The 21112-nt window shown below is 37.2% G+C and overlaps 1 protein-coding gene across 2 annotated transcripts; it reads right to left on the reverse strand.

Moving 5' to 3' along the window:
* Positions 1-335: 335 nt before the first annotated feature.
* Positions 336-12610, reverse strand: LOC133655129 (anterior gradient protein 2 homolog). 2 transcript variants are annotated; one of them, XM_062055049.1, is made up of 8 exons: positions 12596-12610; positions 6842-6963; positions 6710-6773; positions 3485-3537; positions 3323-3399; positions 1375-1438; positions 789-872; positions 336-703 (listed from the first exon to the last, which is right to left on the reverse strand). In XM_062055049.1, the coding sequence occupies exons 2-8, from the start codon at positions 6948-6950 to the stop codon at positions 654-656; spliced, it is 501 nt and encodes a 166-aa protein (XP_061911033.1). In that variant the 5' UTR covers positions 6951-6963; positions 12596-12610; the 3' UTR covers positions 336-653. The 2 variants fall into 2 exon arrangements, with proteins under 2 accessions (XP_061911033.1, XP_061911035.1); XM_062055051.1 differs by lacking the exon at positions 12596-12610 and adding an exon at positions 9743-9787.
* Between the last annotated feature and the right edge of the window lie 8502 nt (positions 12611-21112).

The raw sequence follows: 21112 nt of genomic DNA on the forward strand, positions 1-21112 counted from the left end.
TTATCTAAAATGTATGTTTTTCTGAATAGTAGAGTGACAATAAGGGCTACAATATACCGTATATGGGTGTATATATAACAAAATGCTTCATTCCCCCTGGCAACGGCAAAGCGAGCATTGAACATTTCACTGTCCATGCAACACAGATGTCATAACACCATCAAAGCTCACGTTTACGCATTCATACACAGCGTCAATATTTTGGGATGAAACGATAGAAGAAATATAAAAATCAATTAGTTGCAGCAATAGGTTATTTTTTAATAGCACATAACTGTGGTGTGTTCAAGGACACCTCCAATTATATAATAATGATGATGCATTGTTAGATTATTAATATCCACTGATGATAATCCAGCTACTTACACTGTAAAGTACGGGGAAATTTTACAGATTAATAAACATATTTAAGTGAATAATGACAAATGACGTCATTATTGAACTCATATTCTGGCTCTTTACATTGAATTTGTTCATAATATGCTGTACCGTCATATCAAATTGGAACTAAAAACTCTTTCACAATCAAATTTATTTCAAAGACAACATCATAATAAGAAAGAAGATGATTACAATGAAAGTAACTTCCCAGTGCTTGGTTTTTACAACATGTAATTGTTGATGCGTCTCAGGAGGAACACGTTGGCTGCCGCTCACAGCTCAGACTTGAGGAGTTTCTTGGCCAACTGCATGTTGCTCGCCACTGAAAGAGCAGATAAATTATTGAAACACTCAGTGCTGCTCGTGTACACCTGACAATAAACTGCAGTGGTGAGGTGTCATCTTACAGAGTTTGATGTCATTTGGTTCGTAAGCGTACATGCGGTTGCCATAGCGACCAGTAATGTCAGCTCTCACTGTCATGGTAGGGTCTGAAAGGGTACGGAGGAAAAACCTTTAGTCAAACTAAAAGTCAGTAACTTACTACTAAAAATGCATTATATTTATTATGTGTTGTGTATTTGTTGTGAGTGTGTTTCAGTGTAGAGACAGTGGATGTGATAATAATCCACCATGGGGCCAAAAAAAGTTGTAAGTGCCAGCACTTTGATAAAGCAGGAAAGAAAAACTGTGACAATCAATGTGGCAAACTACGATGGAAGCATGTGTATATCAATACAATCCATATTGACCCACACTGAATTGGTTCAACTCTGTTTAATAAAAAAAAAAAACTAATGATAGTAAAGAAAATCTAAGTGTAAGTATTTTCTGGCCCAGGGGGAAAGTTTGAACACCTTTTAGTAAGCTTCTCATTCCTGTAGCTCAAACACTTGAAGTGATCATTCAAATGTTACTGCATGCTATCGTTACTTACCAACAAAGATTACTTACCAACCGTTACTTACCAACAAAGATGCTATCGTTGCTTACCAACAAAGATGATTCTGGGGACGTATTGTCCATCTGGAGAGAGGTGTTTGTCCGTAGTTTCATACTGTGGAGGAACAACAACAAGCACACTTCATGGTGACACAAATATCATTGTGTATAAAAAACACTGTAATGACAAAGCCGCTTTAGTTCTTTTTCTAAACGTTTTGCCTTCTTCATGTCTCCCAAACTAAGGCAGACTCTTCTGATGGCAGTGTGCCAAAGAAAAGAAAAAACATCACCATGCATGTTAAAATAGATAAGGTCAAAAGCCCATAAACTGCAACTAACTTTGGCCAGAATTGGTAAGAAGGTGTCCTTTCTTTTTTTAGTTACTGTTTCATTTAAATATTATATTTAATATCATTATTTCTGTATTTCTTAATATATTTTGTGTACGGTGTAGTGATGTAGGTATAATTTAGGTATAAACTGAGATTTACACAAAATATCGACACTGCGTCTTTTAAGAATGGAACTCATAAATTGTGCAGCTCCTCTATGTATATAAGGTATATAATATGTAATAAAGTAATTTGTAATAAAGGATGTCCCTAAAGTCTAAAACACATATAATATACATTCATATATACAATAAAATGTACATTTAAAAAATTATTTAACTAAAAATATTATTATACATTTATGTGTGTATAAATATATATATATATAAAAATACAAATAATAATAATAATAATAATACATATATATATATACTGTATATATATATATATATATATATATATATATATATATATATATATATATATATGTATATATATATATATATGTATACTGTATATAGATAGAGAGAGAGAGACAGAGAGAGAGAGAGAGAGAGAGAGAGAGAGAGAGAGAGAGAGAGAGAGAGAGAGAGAGAAAGAGAGTGAGTATATATATGTATATACAAATACTGTATATATATATTTTATACACACACATTATATATATATATATATGCATATATATATATATATATATATATATATATATATATATATATATATATATACGTTAGGTCAGGAAAAAACACAGAGGCTATATCCTCCCTACAAGCCTGTTTCGCAGGTTTCCCTGCTCTTCAGGGGATTTTATAAAAAGAGCAGGGAAACCTGCGAAACAGGCTTGTGGTATTAAATAGTCTCTGTGTATTTTCCTGACCTAACGTATATTCCGCTCTACCCCGGTATTGGGCGCTGTATAACGGATAAACCACAGAAACCTCGACTATATATACACTGTATATACATGTATTTTTTATTGATAGTATAATATTTGTGTCCAGACTTACAGGACAACTCGTACGTCAGAACCCTATACATATTTATGTGTGTATATACCGTAATTTCCGGACTATAAGCCGCTACTTTTTCCCCTCGTTCTGGTCCCTGCGGCTTATACAACGGTGCGGCTTATTTACGGCCTGTTCTTCTCCGACGCCGACGAAGAGGATTTCGGTGGTTTTAGTACGCAGGAGGAAGACGATGACACAATGATTAAAGACTGACTTTTCATATACCGGTAGGCTGGCTATTTTGATAACGTACAGGCGAGCACTTTGTATCACTTTGCACCGTTGTATTATTTGTACTCTGCATGAATGCTGTTCGCCATGTCAAAGATGTGAAAGTTTGATTGAATGATTGAAAGATTTATTGTTAATAAATGGGACGCTTTGCGTTCCCAAACAGTCATCTCTGTCCCGACAATCCCCTCCGTGGTAGCAGGAACCCCTATATTCTACGGTAATTACACATCAAAACCGTGCGGCTTATAGTCGGGTGCGGCTTATATATGGAGCAATCTGTATTTTCCCCTAAATTTAGCTGGTGCGGCTTATAGTCCGGAAATTACGGTACATATTTTTTTATCATAATTTTTTATAGATAGTAAAATATTGGTGTCCAGACTTATGGCACAAACCATACGTCAGAACCTTGTGACCTACCACCAGGTTGAGTACAACAAAGTCCTCATCTAGGGTTCTTTGGATGTTATCGTCCTCTGAAAGCACCTTCTTCAGCGCTGCCCAGAAAGAAAAAAGGTGTATTATTTTCATTCTTGTGTGAAGTCACGGTTCAAACTCTCAATCGTGAACAGAAATATTTACCCAGGCAATGTGGACAGTCCTCCAGGTGGAAGAGCACCATCAAGGGCTTGTTTCTAGAATCATCCATCAGTAACAATCAGAGTTGTCAAAATGTGACAGATATCACAAAATCCATTCGCGACTAGAATTATTTAAATGTCAATAGCAGACATTAAATAGCTAAAGAGTTTACATTTTCGTTGCGGAGTATACAAGTGTTTTGGTGCGTTTCATTTGTACTTAGAAGTCGGAATTTCCGAGTTCCTAGTCGGAATTGCAACTGGAACGTCCTTCGAAGTCGGATTTCCGACTTGCAAAGTCAAAGCATTCTGACCACCACCAAATTTGTTTCAAAGATGGCGGCTCTGGATGCAAACAACAATATCCACTGCTATAATATCCATTATTAGCACATTTGATTAGTTTTTGTCGCAGTAAATCAGCTCAACAAAGTATTGTTTGGTAACATCACTGTAGTGTAAACTACATTTATTTGATGTAGTATCTACCTTCTAGCAATAGTGCCTGTGTTTTCTCTCCATCCAGCGCAGGGGTCCCCAAACTTTTTGACTTGGGGGCCACATTAGATTAAATCAATTTGGCCGGGGGCCGGACTATTATATATATATATATATATATATATATATATATATATATATATATATATATATATATATATATATATATATATATATATATATATATATATATATATATATATATATATATATATATATATACATACATACATACATACATACATATAAAGTATATATACAGTATATACATATATATACACACATATATATATATATGTATATATATATATATATATATATATACATATATATGTGTATATATATAATATATATACATATGTAAATATTATATATATATATATATACATACAGTGAATTCGTCGCACACTAATATTTATATATATACATATACAGTGAATTCCTCACACACTAATATATACATATACATACATATATATATATATATATATATATATATATATATATATATATATATATATATATATATATATATATATATATATATATATATATATATATATATATATATATATACACACAGTGTATTCCTCACACACTAATTGACTGAAAGAGCACGTACTTGCCGCTGATGATGTCATGTTATCGATGGGAAAATGCATTTTTAGACAATATGATTTGCCTGAGCGGCTAGGAGACACAGAGAGTAACAAGCGGTACAAAATGGATTAGAAGGGACAGATTTAAAAAAAAATAATAATAAAAAAATAAAAATAATAATAATATATTTTTTTTTTTAAACCTTAGATTCCACGGGCCGGATTTTGGATGCTGGCGGGCCGTAGTTTACCTGATCCAGCGTGTTTGTAGGTTGCAGAAAGAGTGCATATTTCCCCATAAGTTGTTTATATTCAGACAAGGCAAACGCAAAAATAGCTTTCATGAAATGTGGCCATCTTGATTTCCGACTTCATAACTGGAACGCTCTCAACTCGGCAGTGACGTCATTCCCAGCTCCGACTTCCCACTTCCCAGGTAAATGGAACGCAGCATCCGTATCACATGATGTAGCTAACTTTATTACAACACAAGCATTAAAACGGGCCACTGTAGTACTGGAGGGCTCCAGCAGGGGGCGCATAACGCTTTGAGCTATATCAATTTGGGACACCTGGCTCAGGCGTGAGCTGAGAGAAGTCGTGTCCTTGCATCTGTATGCTTGAATATCTCCCTTTTCAGTTAGGGTTGCCTTTTTGTAAATAATGTATTCTCCCGAGTGTGTCATTATAGTGTATAAACGTGTTTTGGGGGGTATATCTGTAAGGTATGTGAGTCTTTACAGCCATTTGGGTTAGCTAAGATGCCGAAGCTGCACTGTTGTGTATGGGAGGATACTGTGAGTAGTTTCATGATTAACCTGAGTATATTTTAACTAAGAAAAATATTTGAGTGTACACTTAGTTTCATTGTTAATGAATTATAAGTGACTTTTACCAAATTTGGTAAATTGTTGTGAATGCTCATTGTGACAGTGGTGTGCCGTCGGGGCCAGCAAGGTCTTCTTTGCTGGCCTAACATAACCAGAAATAACGATTATAATTAAAGATAAAAGTAATTTTTCATTTACTTTCCCTAAATATCTAAAAGTATTCATATTCTCTTCATGTCATATTATGCTCCTTCCAGTGCTGTTGTTTTTAGGTTATAGAGTTTTTATCCAATCAGAATTCAGCTAGCTTATGTTGCCATGCTGTACGAAATCTGCCCGAGGCCTTCAGAATCAACAATGCGGGCGTCTGTGTACTGTAAGTGAACGGGCTCAAACATTTGACAGACAGCCGCAATAGCCAGTCAGATCATGAGTTGTTGTCAGTAAGGCCTTCTAGCTGGCCTAAGGCAGATATATATAGTGATGTTACGAGCTATGTAACATAAGAACTCCATTACCCAGCATGCCATAGTAGTGAAGAGCATACGCAGTAGCCCTGTTTAAGTTGTTGAATGTAGCCATGCGGGATGTTTTTGATGAGCACGCTGTGGAGTAAACTTTAAGAACTCAGCCGACACGCCTCGGCTGCATCTTTTATGATTAGACAAGACAACAGATATTTTTGCAAGGCCATTTTCAAGAAGGATATTTAAAGAGAAACTACATCTTGTGAGACCATGTCGGCCAACCCCGGAAGCTCGAATGGGTGCTACAAATTGTGAGTTCAGATATTTTATTTCTTTATTTTTTCACGTTTAATATGTTCTTTGCAATTTAAATTTTGACAGTACCACATAAGATAAGTTTTAATTGCTGATATGCCAGAAAATAACCTGTTTTGTACACTGTTGGTGGTAAATGTGTTTCTGTATTGTATTTCTCCAGCAATGGTCATGTGGGGACATCAATGATGGTATTTTGAGAGGTAATCATTGGACACAGGACATCACTGAAGGCCTAGGTGGGAAACGCACAGCCCGTCACTGCATTGTGACATATTTTATTACCGTCATTCAGTTGAAACCTGTTCAATTCTAAGAAAAATATGTATTCAGTTCTTTGGATGTACATTTGATTGCAAATATTTCAGTACAGTTTGTCAATTATACCGAAAGCATACAGCTTGATGCATTTTCTGTCATTTTAAAGACCTGAGCAGAGAAAAAATGTTGCCCGTATGCTCAAATATCTCCCTTTTAGGGCAGAGACAAAAACACCACATGTCAATTTCTTTCTTACTGTGAGCGAGCCCAGTAGAGACCTTCCTCATACGTCTGAGCCCAGAGCAACTGGTCACCCCAACCTTTGAGAAAGTGGAAGCGCAGGTAAAGACGCAACATTTTGAACGTGTCTGTCATCATCCTCACCAACCTCTGGACAGAGTCTTAGGAATCCTTTTGCCTGTCTTCGGCGTGTATTTACCAGATGTAAAAGACACAGCTACGAGCACCAGGAGGAGTGACAGTGATGTTTTCATCATCTTTGCAGGCTTTCTGGAAGACATGGAGGGAGAACATTAGAGCAGGGACATTTGGTTGTGGGGCCCCACCAGAGGAAAATGGATGCAGTGAGTGTTTTATCCATTCATGTCCTACACCGCTTTTCCACACCTAATGCACATTTTACTACATCTATTTCCCCTCCTCACCCTACAACCCATCTTAGAACAGGGGTGTCAAAGTCAAGGCCCGCGGGTCAGATCCGGCCCGCGAATAAATTATCTATGGCCCCCGGGACGATATTTGATTAGTATTGGAACCGGCCCGCAGGCCACAGCCGCCTGCTGCTGTTTTGCACGCACCAATACTCCCATCAGTGTTGGCGCTAGGAATTTTCAAAATGGGGTGCCAGGGACCCCATCAAGTCATAAAAATGGGGTCCCACAGTAAATTTTTGAGGTCCCACTTTTTTGTAAGCGTTTTGAAAACAAATGATAAATGTATGCATTATCCTGTTATATCTCACATTCTATAATGTGTTTTGGAAAAAGGTTGTCATAAATGTTAATTTAAAAAAAAACTAAAGAAAACACATTTTTATGGATATGTAAATTTATTCAGCTATAAACATACATTCACTTTCTTCTTTCCTTCATAGATATAAACTTTACCACTGCCGCTATTTTTTTCTATATTTTTATTGTAACATTTTCAGAATGGGTTTGTTCTATTTTTGGCCAAAGTAAGACAAAGAAAACAATCTGAAGTTGTCTTTATTTTTTAGTTTTAATGCCATGATTTTAATAGTCCGACCCGCGTGTGCACAGATTTTCCCTCCATGCGGCCCCTGAGCTAAAATGAGTTTGACACCCCTGTTCTAGAAAATCTCAGAGATCACAAATTTGAAAAAAGAGACAAAAACTAACCATATTTGGTCAACTCTGAGAAGCATGGGGGTTTATAGTTTGTGATCTAAACACTCCTAGTCTTTTCCCCTATCTTGGCTTACACCTGCTATTCCTGACTCCTTACTCTCAATTGCAAATGTTTGGGTGTAATATTAGATAAGACTAACTGGAAATCTCATATAAAAATACAACACAAGGTGCAGGAAATATTTCAAAAATGAACAAAGCTAAATATGTTCTGGACCAGAAATCACTTCATGTTCTCTACTGCTCGCTAGTGTTATTGCGTAGAAATTGAGTGAATAACTGCACAAGTACACTTCATTCATTAACTGTGTTACAAAAAAGGTCAGTTAGAATAATATATCATGTTGGATATCGAGAACATACAAACACTTTATTTATTGAATCAGATATATTGAAATTCAAATGCTTTTGGAAAAAGCTCAAACCTATGCACAAAGCAAACTATAACCTTCTACCCAAGAATGTATAACAATTATTCTCAACAAAAGACGAGAATCATAATCTTAGAGAAAATTTTAAACAACCTAAACATGACCTTTTTGGAGACACATGCTGCTTCAACACCCCTTTTTTCATTAGCCTCTCTGTGTTCCCTTCTTTTTGGAAAACTGCTCATATAATAGCAAATAAATGCAAAAATATCACCCACTTTAAAAAATAGTTTTGTTCATTAATACTGTATGTCTCCTTCGCAACTGGTGCATGCACGTCTATGTGAGTGCAACAGAGGCCAGTCAACGTCAAGAAAAGTGCTGGTGGTCCGAAAGATTGCCTGTACGTTTAGCTCAGTCGTCAGGACGCTGGCCTTTCACACGGGTTTGAGCCTCACTCGGAGCAGTAAGAAAAAAAATAATGCAGCCGAGAGGGGAAATACACAATCGCTACACAAAGCTGAGCATTGTGTCACCACGTTTTCATGCACTAAATTAGTCAGATTTTTCAAATAGTTCAGTTTTTTTGTATTTTCACACCTGTGTGTGAAGTCCAAGTGTCCATGCAATCTCTCTAATGTGACTATTGGTCATACACCATGTGCCTCCCGTACACTGGGGGGCGCTTATTTCCTTTTAGCGCAGATAAATGTATTGCTTTTCCTGTTGACCTATGACGTCACACCAGGCATCTGTAGCTCCATTGTAGCTGATGTCCGCTGTAATATTGGCACAGATTAGAAATGGCTATGCTGGTGTTAAATAGCAGACAGCCTCAAGAAATTATTTTATATTGCACTACGAACGTAAAGCTACCAGCTATTGGACCAGAAACAGGTCCGAAGCAAAGAAAGACCAACAGGAGAGAGTTTATTACAAGGAATTTTAAGACGGAGAATCATGGAAACAAAACTTTCGAATGTCTCAGAGTCCATTCATAAGGCTCTGTGGATTGATGGAAGGAGTTTTTAAATCCAAAGGAATTAAAACTCCTTCCAGATGAAAGTTGCTATTGTTCTGGACTATCTTTTTGCCATTTGTGTGAAATACAGAGTTATTGTAAATCAGTTTGGAGAGCACACATGCAGCATGAAGAGGTTTTTGTACGCTTTATTATTCACCTTTATTAGACCCGCTTCCTTCTCTTTACTCTGATTCGTATTTTGCACCGTAAAAACACCTTCCTCTCTTTTTCTCCGAGTACAGAACGATCACTCTGCTCCAAGAGAGCACAGCTTGTAGGTTCAATGTGCACAATTGAATATCTTAGTTGCTCAGACAGCAATGTGTTTATATCAGTTTATATTGTGGTATGTCCTTTCTTAAAGGGGAAAGACATTAATGTCTCTTATTTTCATGATAGCATTTAAGCTAGCAAGCTGGCACCAGGCAGTCCGAATGTTTATCAGAATGCAATCATCAATCTAGGTTTTTTCGATAATTTCAATTTAAAAGTATAATACTAACCGTTGGGAGTTTTACCGCTGTCGTCATTACTTCCATTTATCGTTGCACACCTAGTGCTGCAGAACAGGAACCTGCTTCAAACCAGTTTTTCAACAAGCTGTAGGCAGGCGGGTTCAGTAGTATTCACTTTTTTGCCCAAAATTTGCCCTGGTTCTCATATAAAATGTTGGTTCTCGTTGTACAGAAGGCTATTCGCTGTGGCATTTTAGTGCCTAAACAAAAAACCCACATGTTGGTGACTTAATTTGTGTTTTTCCTAATAATCCAGTATGAGGCCAAATGAATTAAAAAGTGACAGCACTTTCATAAAAATGTGAGGAACACTTTTGAATTTAAAAGAAAATTGGTGTCTGGGTGGCTCTCCCATACCACCTCTTTGCTCATCGCTCGTTCAAACTTGTGTGGAGAACAAAAAATCATATTAACTTTATTTTTACAGGGAAAATTGTTTTTTTTGTACGGTGCAGTCTTTGTCTGAACTCATGGAGCCAATTACTTGAAAAGCATGTAGAAAATGTGACAGACACGGCGAAACACAAACAAATAGGAGTTTTCCAATATAACCTTTTCACTTTTGATACAAAACTGATTGGAGGCTTGAGTATTGGATACCAATCATACACACTTGTATTAGCTATGTCCAGCTTTGCACAAGTAAACGCACTTTAGGACTGCTTGTATCGGAGCATGCAAGCCCATATACTCCTACTCTTGTTTGTTTTGCTCATGTCAGTGAAATAAATTTTAAAAGAAAACATCCAGATTAAATTTTTGGATTTGTACCTTTTTTTGCATTTATATTTTTGCCATTTTTCTTTAAAATTTTCTACATTTAAAGCACTTACTTGTAGTCTCCATAACATGTAATGGTGTTTTTTTGGTCAAAAGTAGTTTGTTTTACAGACCCTCTTCAAGCTGCTTTCTGAATAGTCTCTTCAGGATGCGCCGTTCTTATTTATGAGTCTCCACTTAGACTGAGTCTTCTCCCGGCCAGCCATATTGTAGTTTTTAGCTCTTCCATATCGGGTATACAGACAGATAAGTTCGAACTATACGCTTTATAAATTAGAAAGGGCAACAGCGGAGGATGCATGTGCATGTATGAACCAGTATGCCCCACAACAAGATGATAGAGGAAAGTAAGGAATTGATAGACTACAATGGCGGAAGCTCTTCGGGTAAAACTTTACCACCTATGGAGACGTCTGCTGACACCACCAATTGGAAAAATGTCACAAGTTGGGCAAATTCCAAACGGCTTCTTTGGAGGAAATATGAAAGAAGGCAAGATATTTTTATAAATATCTCTGCCATGCCTCCATGGTTTGATTTTAAATGTTCTGGACTTGTACAGATCCCAAATACACAAAAACTGGTAACAATAGGTAAGAAACAGTGACGTGCAGTCAGGGGAGGCAGGTGAGGCGGGGCCTCACGTGCCATCATGGAAAGAAAAAAAATGTAAAAACAAAAAAATTTAAATAAATTGTTATATGTATCCAGTGATTATACTATAAAGTTATTTTCCATTTAACTTCACCAGTTTTAGATTATTTTTATTCAAAATCACTGAATTTTCTTATTTGCCGTTCAAATACTGAGAAGAGACTTGCGGTGAGTCACCAGCCAGTTGAGCCTCACCATGGAATGCGCAATGACTCGGCTAACTGCTGGCCTGCTGTGCAGTGAGACTGTATTGCTATATGAATTATATATACATTTCTATAGTTTAGTTAGCTGAGGTATATAATGTACAGTGTACTTGGTCAACAACTGTATGTGTGTAACGTATTTCTTGTGCTGAGCAATCATAAAACGGCTGCGAAGACGCACTGGCTGAGGCTCGCAGTAATCCCGCGTCATGGTGGTAGAGGGCGCTAGTGATCCCAGGAATCATTTTTGCGACTATTCGGCTGCAGAATAAGTGACAACAAGCAGCAACAGTTAGCAATCGTTTATTTTTTCCTCTCGCCTGGACTTTTACCATGGAGGATTACATATCTAAAATAAAACAGTTTTCTAAACTGGACTTTCAATTGAAGCAGGAGGTAATAATTAAAGGAAGATCTCCATCGAGACAGAGAGACTTTTAAAACTGAAGAAAGATAAGGAAGACTTCTATAAACAAGTTATCGATGCTTTTGTTCAGAAGGAGCGGCGCATGGACTTCATTTATAAGTAAAGGTAAGACTATAATAATGTTTTTTTTATTAAATGTGCTTTTTTGTGTGCTACAGTTTGTATGTGTAAAGTTAAATTTAAGTTAAAGTACCAATGATTGTCACATACACTAGGTGTAATGAAATTTGTCCTCTGCATTTGACCCGTCCCCTTGATCACCCCCTGGGAGGTGAGGGGAGCAGTGGGGAGCAGTGGGCAGCAGCGGCGCCGCGCCCGGGAATCATTTTTGGTGATTTAACCCCCAATTCCAACCCTTGATGCTGAGTGCCAAGCAGGGAATAATCCTGGTATGAGCTTTTAAACATAACCTGTTAACTGCTGCCAATCAAATGGTGAATAAGATACTCTTTAGGGTTCATATGTTTGTAAATCTGACTGTGATGAAGTCACAGCCATGAACCTCACCGCACGTCACTGGTAAGAAAAGGTTTTGCATGATAGGTCCCCTTTGACATGACATTACTGTAATCTGCGACAAACTAGTAATTTTATCAACTGAATGAATATGCATGTTTAATATTTCACACACTTGATACAAATATATGTAACACTGTATTTTGCAATGTTGTTCTTCTCTAGCCCTGGAAATGATATTTATTTATAAATTGTCTCCGCTACAAGCAAGACCAAAAAAGGAGATTCAAGTTCGTATGAAACCTTGTCGTATCTTACCTGTTCCTGGGCGTGTAGGTGAGAATAGTGTTGCAGGATCTTACCAGGCGGCTCTTTAAATACACATCCGTCTACGGTCACGCCCTCTGTTCTTCTCCTCCCACCTGTACAGGCACTAGAAAATAACTTCAGCAGGCAGTAGTTATATGATTATTCTAGTTTTGTGCATGCTTATTTGTCTGTATCAAGTGTTTTAAATTTTCCTAAACAATTTTTTAGCTAAACTATCCAAACGGGAATATAGTTTAAATCAGGGGTCTGCAACCTGCGGCTCTGGAGCTCTGGAGGCTTTTTCATGCCTCTGCCCTGGCTCCTTTTGGCTTGCCTTTGACACAAAATTTCAATAAATAATGTCTATTTCATTTGAATTAATTCTATTATATCCACTTTACTTTTATGTTACTGTTGTTATTTTGGAAAGTTCTGTGGTCTTGTAATATAAAAATAAAACATATTTTAATATGTTGTCGATCGAAATGTATGTCACACCCCCTATGTGTCATCTTTTGTTGCCAAGCAATTGTATAGTTTTTAGCTGTCAACATATGGTAAGCTAGCAATTGATGGAAATTACAACATTTAATGCTTCATGGACAGATTAATTTGCCTTCACTGTTGAGTTTGGTTAATTGGTTGGTTAATTAATATGTGGGGAGAAAATAGCAAACAACAACAAAAATCGAATGTTGTAGACATTTCAAAAACAAACACACAGCATTTGAGAAAAAATACCCAGCTGGAGATGACCGAAAAAGACCAGTTTTGGAACTGCTGCGGAAAGCTGATCAAACTTGGTGAGTTTTTTTCTGTCTGGTGTTGGATTTCATAAATGCTATTTCATAAGTGTAGTGAAACTTGAAGTTCTCGTCATTTTAGGGATCAAACAGAGTTTGTGGCTCTCTGTGAGTTTTATTTGGTGGGAAATGGGCTCAAATGCCTCTTTGTATGGTGAAGGTTACCGACCCCTGGTTGGGCAAATACTGTAAAACACAAATGGTACTTTTTTAAGTGCAGTAAGTCCTCGTAGGTAATACAGTAACTGCCTTTAATTGGTTGAAAACATATATCAGCCCCTTTCCAAACATTTTTAATATCATGAAAAAGTTTATTTATTTCCAGAATTCCATTCAAAACTTTAAACTTCCATAGATTATAAATTCAGCACCACAACCTAAGCGATTTCAAGTATTTAGTTGTTTATTTGTGCATAATTTGGGCCTCCAGCTCACAAAACCCACGAAAACAGGATTTTAAAAAATTAGAACATTGTGAAGAAATCAACCCAAATTTTGCAGGGCATGGATGATTACAACGGAGTGTCACACACTACTCATCTACTAAACTCAAAGCACCTGCACAGGTTTTCCCAGGTGTCATTAAATTGCTTCACTTTGGTTCAATTGTCTCATTTAGGTTCAATATGGGGAAGACTGTAGACTTGACAACTGGCCAGAAGACCATCATTGATACCCTCCATTGGATGGGTAAACACAGAAGTTCATAGCTATAAGGGGGCTGGCTGTTCACAGAGTGCTGTGTCCAAGCATATCAAAGGAAAGTCTAGTGGAAGGGCAAAATGTGGCAGGAGAAGATGCACCAACAGAAGAGCTGACCTCGGGCTTCTGCGGATGACCAAACAGAAGATTCATGAATCTGGCAGAGATCCAGAAAGAGTGGAATGAGGCGGGAGTCACAGCTTCAAAAACCACCACATTCAGACGGGAGATGGGCTACAACTGTCGGGTTCCTCGGGTCAAACCGCTTCTGAGCTTGAGCCAACGTAGGAAGCATCTCAACTGGGCCAATGAGAAGAAGATCTGGAATGTTGGCCAGTGGTCCAAGGTCCTCTTTTCTGATTAAAGTAAAGTGTGCCTTTTATTCTGGAATTAAGGTCCAAGGGTTTCGAGGAAGACGGTTGAGGAACAGAACCCAAACTGCTTGAGGTCTAGTGTGAAATATCCACAGTCAGTCATGATTTGGGGGGCAACTCTGCTTCCTTAAATCCAAGGTCACTGCATAAGTCTACCAGAATGTTTTAGAGGACTTTGTGATTCCTTCTGCTGAGGATCTGTATGGAGATGCAGATTTCATCTTCCAGCAGGACCTGGCCCCTGCCCATACAGCCAGAAGCACCAAAACCTGGTTTGATGCTCATGCCATCACAGTGCTTGATTGGCCAGCCAACCTAAATCTCATTGAGAATCTATGGGGTATTATCAAGACAAAAATGAGGGGCACCAGACCCAAAAACCAAGAATGGCTGACAGCAAGCATTAAGGAAATCTGGGCTTCCATAACTCCCAGCCAATGCCACAGCGCATGGAGGCAGTGATTAAGGCAAAGGGATTCCCTACAAAGTATTAAAGATTGATGTATCATTTTGAAAGTACCATATTTTGATTGTTTTGATGTGATCCCAATTTCTATTCTAATTTTTGGAAATCTTGTTTTCGTGGGTTTTATGAGCTGGAAACCCGAATTATGTACAAATGAACAACTAAGAACTTGAAATCATTTTAGTTGTGTAAATTTAATCTATGGAAGTTTAACGTTTTGAATGGAATTATTGAAATAAATAAACTTTTCCATGATATTAAAATGTTTTGGAAAGGGGCTACAAATGAATGATTTTAATAAATCAACAAGTGTTATTTGATGAAAATATAACCGGAAGTAATCCGTCTATTTTTGTATTTGATGTAACTGTCAAAAAAACATATTCATAATCCATCCATTGTTCTGCCGCTTCTAAGAACTGCTTGACATATTTAAATTATAATTTGATCATCATTTATTCTTATTCTTATTTGATTTCTAAACACTGCTGAAACAATCAGTTTTGACCTACAGTATATTAGGTTGATTTCATAAACAAAATCAGAATCAGAATAGTTTTATTGCCGTTGTTTGAGAACGGGTTCAAAAACTAGGAATTTTTCTTGGTGCAATCGTGCAACATAAAACACATATTTGGTGATAAAAAGAGCTGTAACTGAGCTATCAGATCTTGTTATAGACTTAGAAGGGATTCTAAGTGTAGAATCCAAGTGGCTCCTGTTTCCTTTTGTTTGGAAAACGTCAGGACACCAGGAAGCAGGAAACAAATATTAACACAGACTTTCTGTATGCACCAGTGAATGAGCAGTAATTACACAGATAGACGTGTGGAATGAATCAAGTGGATTGGACAATGAAAGAAGACTAGGCACAATGTCATTGGCTGGCAGGGCAACTCATATAATGTGATGATGATATGATATGAGTATATATACATATATATATATATATTTTTTTTTTTAAATATGTATGTATATGTATATATATATATATATATATATATATATATATATATATATATATATATATATATATATATATTAATATGTATGTATATGTATATTTATGTATATACACTGTATATACTGTATACATATATATACATACATATATAAACATATACAGTATATATGTTGATATGTTGATGATGGATATATATATATATATATATATATATATATATATATATATATATATATATATATATATATATATATATATATATATATATATATATATATATATATATATATATATATATATACACACACACCACAATTCTTATTTGTAGTGATTCTCAATCGATTTAAAAAAAATTATTTTTAAAAAAAAAGTGTTTTTTTCTGTTTGTTTACATCTGTTCTGTCCAGCCACTCAGGCAAATCATATTGTTGATTTACACTTTTGTAGAAGCCTATGTCTGCTAGACAGATTTCGACTAGAAAAGAGGAGTGTAGGATACTTCTCTTGTTGCCTTATTTGTATTTGACTTTATTAAATGTTTAAAGTAGAATTTTCTTAAACAAAACCAATTTTCTTTTAAGTAATATAGAAATGTATCACAGCTGTTTATCTATTTTACGGAGGATTGTAGTTAGTCATAGCCCTGGCACCCAATGTTACTAAAAAGTATGGATTTTGAATCGAGAATCGTTTTTAACCGTGCCTAAAGATTCACAGCCTTAATATATATGCACACATAAATATTGGTTATCGGTTGTAAAGGTCTGGAAATGATCTTTTATTAGTACGGGTTATAATTTCGATAATCGTTCATCCCAAAGAACAACCAGTAAGCAGAATGTGCACTGAGAACATTTTGCTTTGTCCATCCGCTTTGTCGTCAACGTGTTTTGGCACAGCACCATGGTCAATATTTGAACAAGAGGGCAGGGTCAAAGGCCACTCCTATTGCCACCTCACACTCAACAGCTGCACTCAACACCGCCCTAATAACACGGATCTGACTACCATTCATTAACGTACGTCTGAAGAGGATGCAAGTACCTGCTTGTACTGCAACTGTCGGAAATCTTCAGGCACCTTGGGTAAAGATGGACGTTACTGTACCAACACATATGTTATTCATCAAGAAACAATACCAACATAAACCTGTCCAAAAAAAAGTCTTACTACGTTTCATCCGGAAAGTTTTCACAGCGCTTCACTTTTTTTCCCCACATTTTGTTATGTTCAAGCTTTATTCCAAAATGGAATAAATTCATTTTTGTCCTCAAAAGTCTACAGACAATACCCTGTAATGACAATGCAAATTTATAAAAAAATAAAAAATCACACGAACATAAGTATTCACAGCTGTTGCTAAATACTTTGTTGATGCACCTTTGGCAGCAATTACAGCCTCAAGTCTTTTTGAATACGATACCACAAGCTATTTCAAAATCTTAAATGCAAATCAAAAAACTAATTTCAGACCATTTTTTCTATTTTCATTTCTGAAACAAAAGTTGGACAACTATTTAATGACACTTTTTTAAAACGACAATAGGACTCCTGCTGAACAAAAATGTTACTGTTATTCAAGATGCTTTATTGTTGTCCATTCTTTAACATGTACAAGACACAGGCCTGGCCCTAACCAATCTGGCGCCCTAGGCAAGATTTTAGGTGGCGCCCCCCCCCCCCCCCACATCGGCAGTAAAGTGTATATACTCACAAGAAACCGAATAGCTTTGTCTTTGACCTTTTTTTTACTTAAAGAAAGCAAATTAACAATCAGAATAGTTAACAAGATAAAAAAAATATGAATAAATAAATGAATACAAAAAATAAAAAATGAATATATGAAATACAATATGTTTTACATACATAAACACAAAATAAAACGTGTCAACAAGTTGCATAAAATAAATTAAAAATACAATATAAATAAGGCACTGCACAAAACAAGATATCAAACCAGTATGACTTTAACAACTATATTACAAAAAAAGGGGATCCTACAGAGTTCTCTATTTGTGCTTTTTAATATTGCATTAACTAGAATGACTTACAAATGACTGTACACCAGGGAGTACTGTAATTACCTAACGTTACATTATTATTTTCCATAACAATTTAGCCCCCTCCACAATATTAACCCGACGTTAAAACAGAACTAGCTATTTATTGATTAGCAATTGCCGAATCATGTAACATTAGCTTAAAGCCAGGTTACTATCACATTCTGTAACAGACAAATTATTTCATGTAGGCTAACGTTACCTCCCTGCTACCCCCGTCTTTTTCTCCTTTCTCCTCCTCTTCTTTTCTCTTTTTTCTTCCCTGGGCACCTGACAGTTTTGGCCGTTTTGACATCTTGTGTGGATTTTTTGATGTGGTAAGAGTCATGATACGGGAAGGGAGGGGGCGTAATGTTGTAACAAATATTTCTATTAAATAGGCTTTACTTTGCATTTTAATTAACGTGGGATTATTTTTTGTATTTAGAAATAATAGTACCAACTTTTTTTTTTTTTTCTCCAACATTTGTGGCACTGGTGTGGCGCCCCCTGATGGACGGCGCCCTTAGCATTTGCCTATACGGCCTATGCCACGGGCCGGCCCTGACAAGACACATAAGAACTGAAATTTCATTTTCGGCACAGTCCCACTAAGAGCAGACATACGTTACAAGGGGACAAGACGGGACCGCCAACGGATCAGCCACTTACAGCGCTCCTTAAAAAAGGTGGGAAAAAGGTGACATTGGGAAAGGGGGAAGAGTAAAAAAAGTATCAGTCTAAGGCTGGACCCTTGGGAGGGGTCCAGACTGAGTCCAAGGAAAAAACCTCACATAGCATAGCACACATAAACATGATACATGTAATCACAACAACTCGCAACAGAGGGGGGGGGGATTTGGGGCCCTGGAGGCCGGCTGCTGCTATAAAGCGCTACTCAGCCATCCACAACCCCGGAGGAATTAAGCAGTGGTGAAGGCGTTGATTGGGGGAGGGGAGGGTGCGTGCATGTATGCCCAATTAACTTGGGTGAGACGTTGAAATGTTTTTGTGGACTGGGGCCGATCTCAAAGTTCGACACCAGGTGTTATTGAAAAAAAGGAAGGTCAAAAGCGTCCATCGTTGAGGAGTCCTCGGGGGAGTTCTTCAGAACAGCCTGTTCCTGATAGCGTCAAGGCCATTCGAGGGAGTCAAATCGTAGATTAAGATGTTGTTTTCTTCGAGCAGTCAAAACAATGACATTCCCACTCTGTGTCCGTGCTGGTTCTCTCAAATTCAATTTAATTCTTCCTTCTCAGCAAGCTTCTCCATGATGAGATCCATTTTGCGATTCAAATCAGAAATCGCCACAGTCTGTGTTCCCACAGCCCGACCCAATCCTTCCATTGCGATGAACAACCGTTGGGCTCCTTGAGTGGCTGCCATCGTCTTCCGAATTTGACGATACATCAGAGCAATGCCCAGCCCAATCAGCAGGTGCCCCGCGATCACGGTTCCAAATAGGTAGATGTCTTCCACGTTCTCAATGGAAAGGACTGAGAGGCACATAAGTCTCCATTTATCCCAGGAGTCTCTCACGTACCCCGCAGCAATGGTTCCACCAGGGCAGCCAGGCTCCCCCGAACCTCTTTTCCTTGTCGAAAATACTTTGTCAATTGCGTCGAGAGTCCAGCTGATCATATCCATGTTTGATGTTTAGATTTGAGGACAGTGCAAAGAAAGAGGCTTCAAAAAAGTTCAGACAGGACAAGGACACAAGAAAGCAAGCAGGGAAGGAGGGAGCGGAGAAAAATGCGACCGCCCTCACCAAGAGGCAAGACAGAAAGATGGAGAAAAACATGCTAAACTCAAAGGAAAAGCTCAAATACTGCTTCTGGTTCAATTTGTCATCACACAGATAACCACGCATTTTGGCTGAACATTTTTTTCGATTTTTGTGATATTTTGGAAAAATTAAAATCCATAAAAGGAAAACAGCACAAAATCCAATTTTATGGCGATATTTTAATGAAAATGAACCCTTTTTTGTTTGTATTAAAATCTGCCATATACTGTATAGTAAAAATCGAAAAACGAGAGTCTTTCAAGGGGCATTTTGGCAAACTTTATACTAAGAAGTGGCTTCCGTCTGGCCACTTTACCACACAGGCCTGATTGGTGGTTTGCTGCACTGATGGTTGTCCTTCTGGAAGGTTCTCCTCTCTCCACAGTGGAATTCTGCAGCTCTGACAGAGTGGTCATCGGGTTCTTGGTCACCTCCCTGACTAGACTAAGATAAAAGCAGAGACATCCTGGATAATGCAAAGACATCCTGGATAAAAACCAACGCTTCCATCCAATCTGATGAAGCTTGGGAGGTTCTGCAAAGAGGAATGGGCAGGGAGGAATAGAGCGAAACTGCCAAGCTTATGGCATCGTATTGAAAAGGACTTCAGGCTGTAATTTCTACCAAAGGTGCATCAGCAAAGTATTGAGCAAAAGCTGTGAATATCAATCAATCAATCAATCAATGTTTATTTATATAGCCCTAAATCACAAGTGTCTCAAAGGGCTGTACAAGCCACAACGACATCCTCGGTACAGAGCCCACATACGGGCAAGGAAAAACTCACCCCAGTGGGACGTCGGTGAATGACTATGAGAAACCTTGGAGAGGACCGCATATGTGGGTAACCCCCCCTCTAGGGGAGACCGAAAGCAATGGATGTCGAGTGGGTCTGACATAACATTGTGAAAGTCCAGTCCACAGTGAATACTTATGTACATGTGATTTTTTTAATAATTTAATTTTAATAAGTTTGGTATTTTTTTTTAAAAAAAACATCTTTTCACATCGTCATTATGGGGTGTTGTCTGTAGAATTTTGAGGACAAATACGAATTATTTATTTATTATTTATATAATTCACTGTATGACGCTATAAAGCGTTATATAACATTTTAGAAAACTTATTTTTATACAATTATATGATTTTTAAATTAATCTAAAATTTTAGAGGAGTTTTAGTCTGGATTTAATCACTTTTTTGTGATTAATAAAACTAGTCCAAATTCACAGGTTGTGTTGTTAATGATGCTAAGTATCTACAGCAGGGGTCACCAACCTTTTTGAAACCAAGGGCTACTTCTTGGGTACTGATTAATGCGAAGGGCTACCAGTTAGATACACACTTAAATAAATTGCCAGAAGTAGCCAATTTGCTCAATTTACCTTTAAC

Source organism: Entelurus aequoreus, linkage group LG08 (assembly GCF_033978785.1).
Source record: "Entelurus aequoreus isolate RoL-2023_Sb linkage group LG08, RoL_Eaeq_v1.1, whole genome shotgun sequence".
Taxonomy (NCBI): domain Eukaryota; kingdom Metazoa; phylum Chordata; class Actinopteri; order Syngnathiformes; family Syngnathidae; genus Entelurus; species Entelurus aequoreus.

Excerpts from the sequence above, each read along its gene's own strand:
- LOC133655129 (XM_062055049.1), bottom strand. The coding sequence starts at position 6,950 with ATGATGAAAACATCACTGTCACTCCTCCTGGTGCTCGTAGCTGTGTCT. Across the intron at positions 3,400-3,484 it reads GGACTGTCCACATTGCCTGG|CGCTGAAGAAGGTGCTTTCA; the intron begins GTAAATATTTCT and ends CTTTCTGGGCAG. Across the intron at positions 873-1,374 it reads CCCCAGAATCATCTTTGTTG|ACCCTACCATGACAGTGAGA; the intron begins GTAAGCAACGAT and ends GTACCCTTTCAG.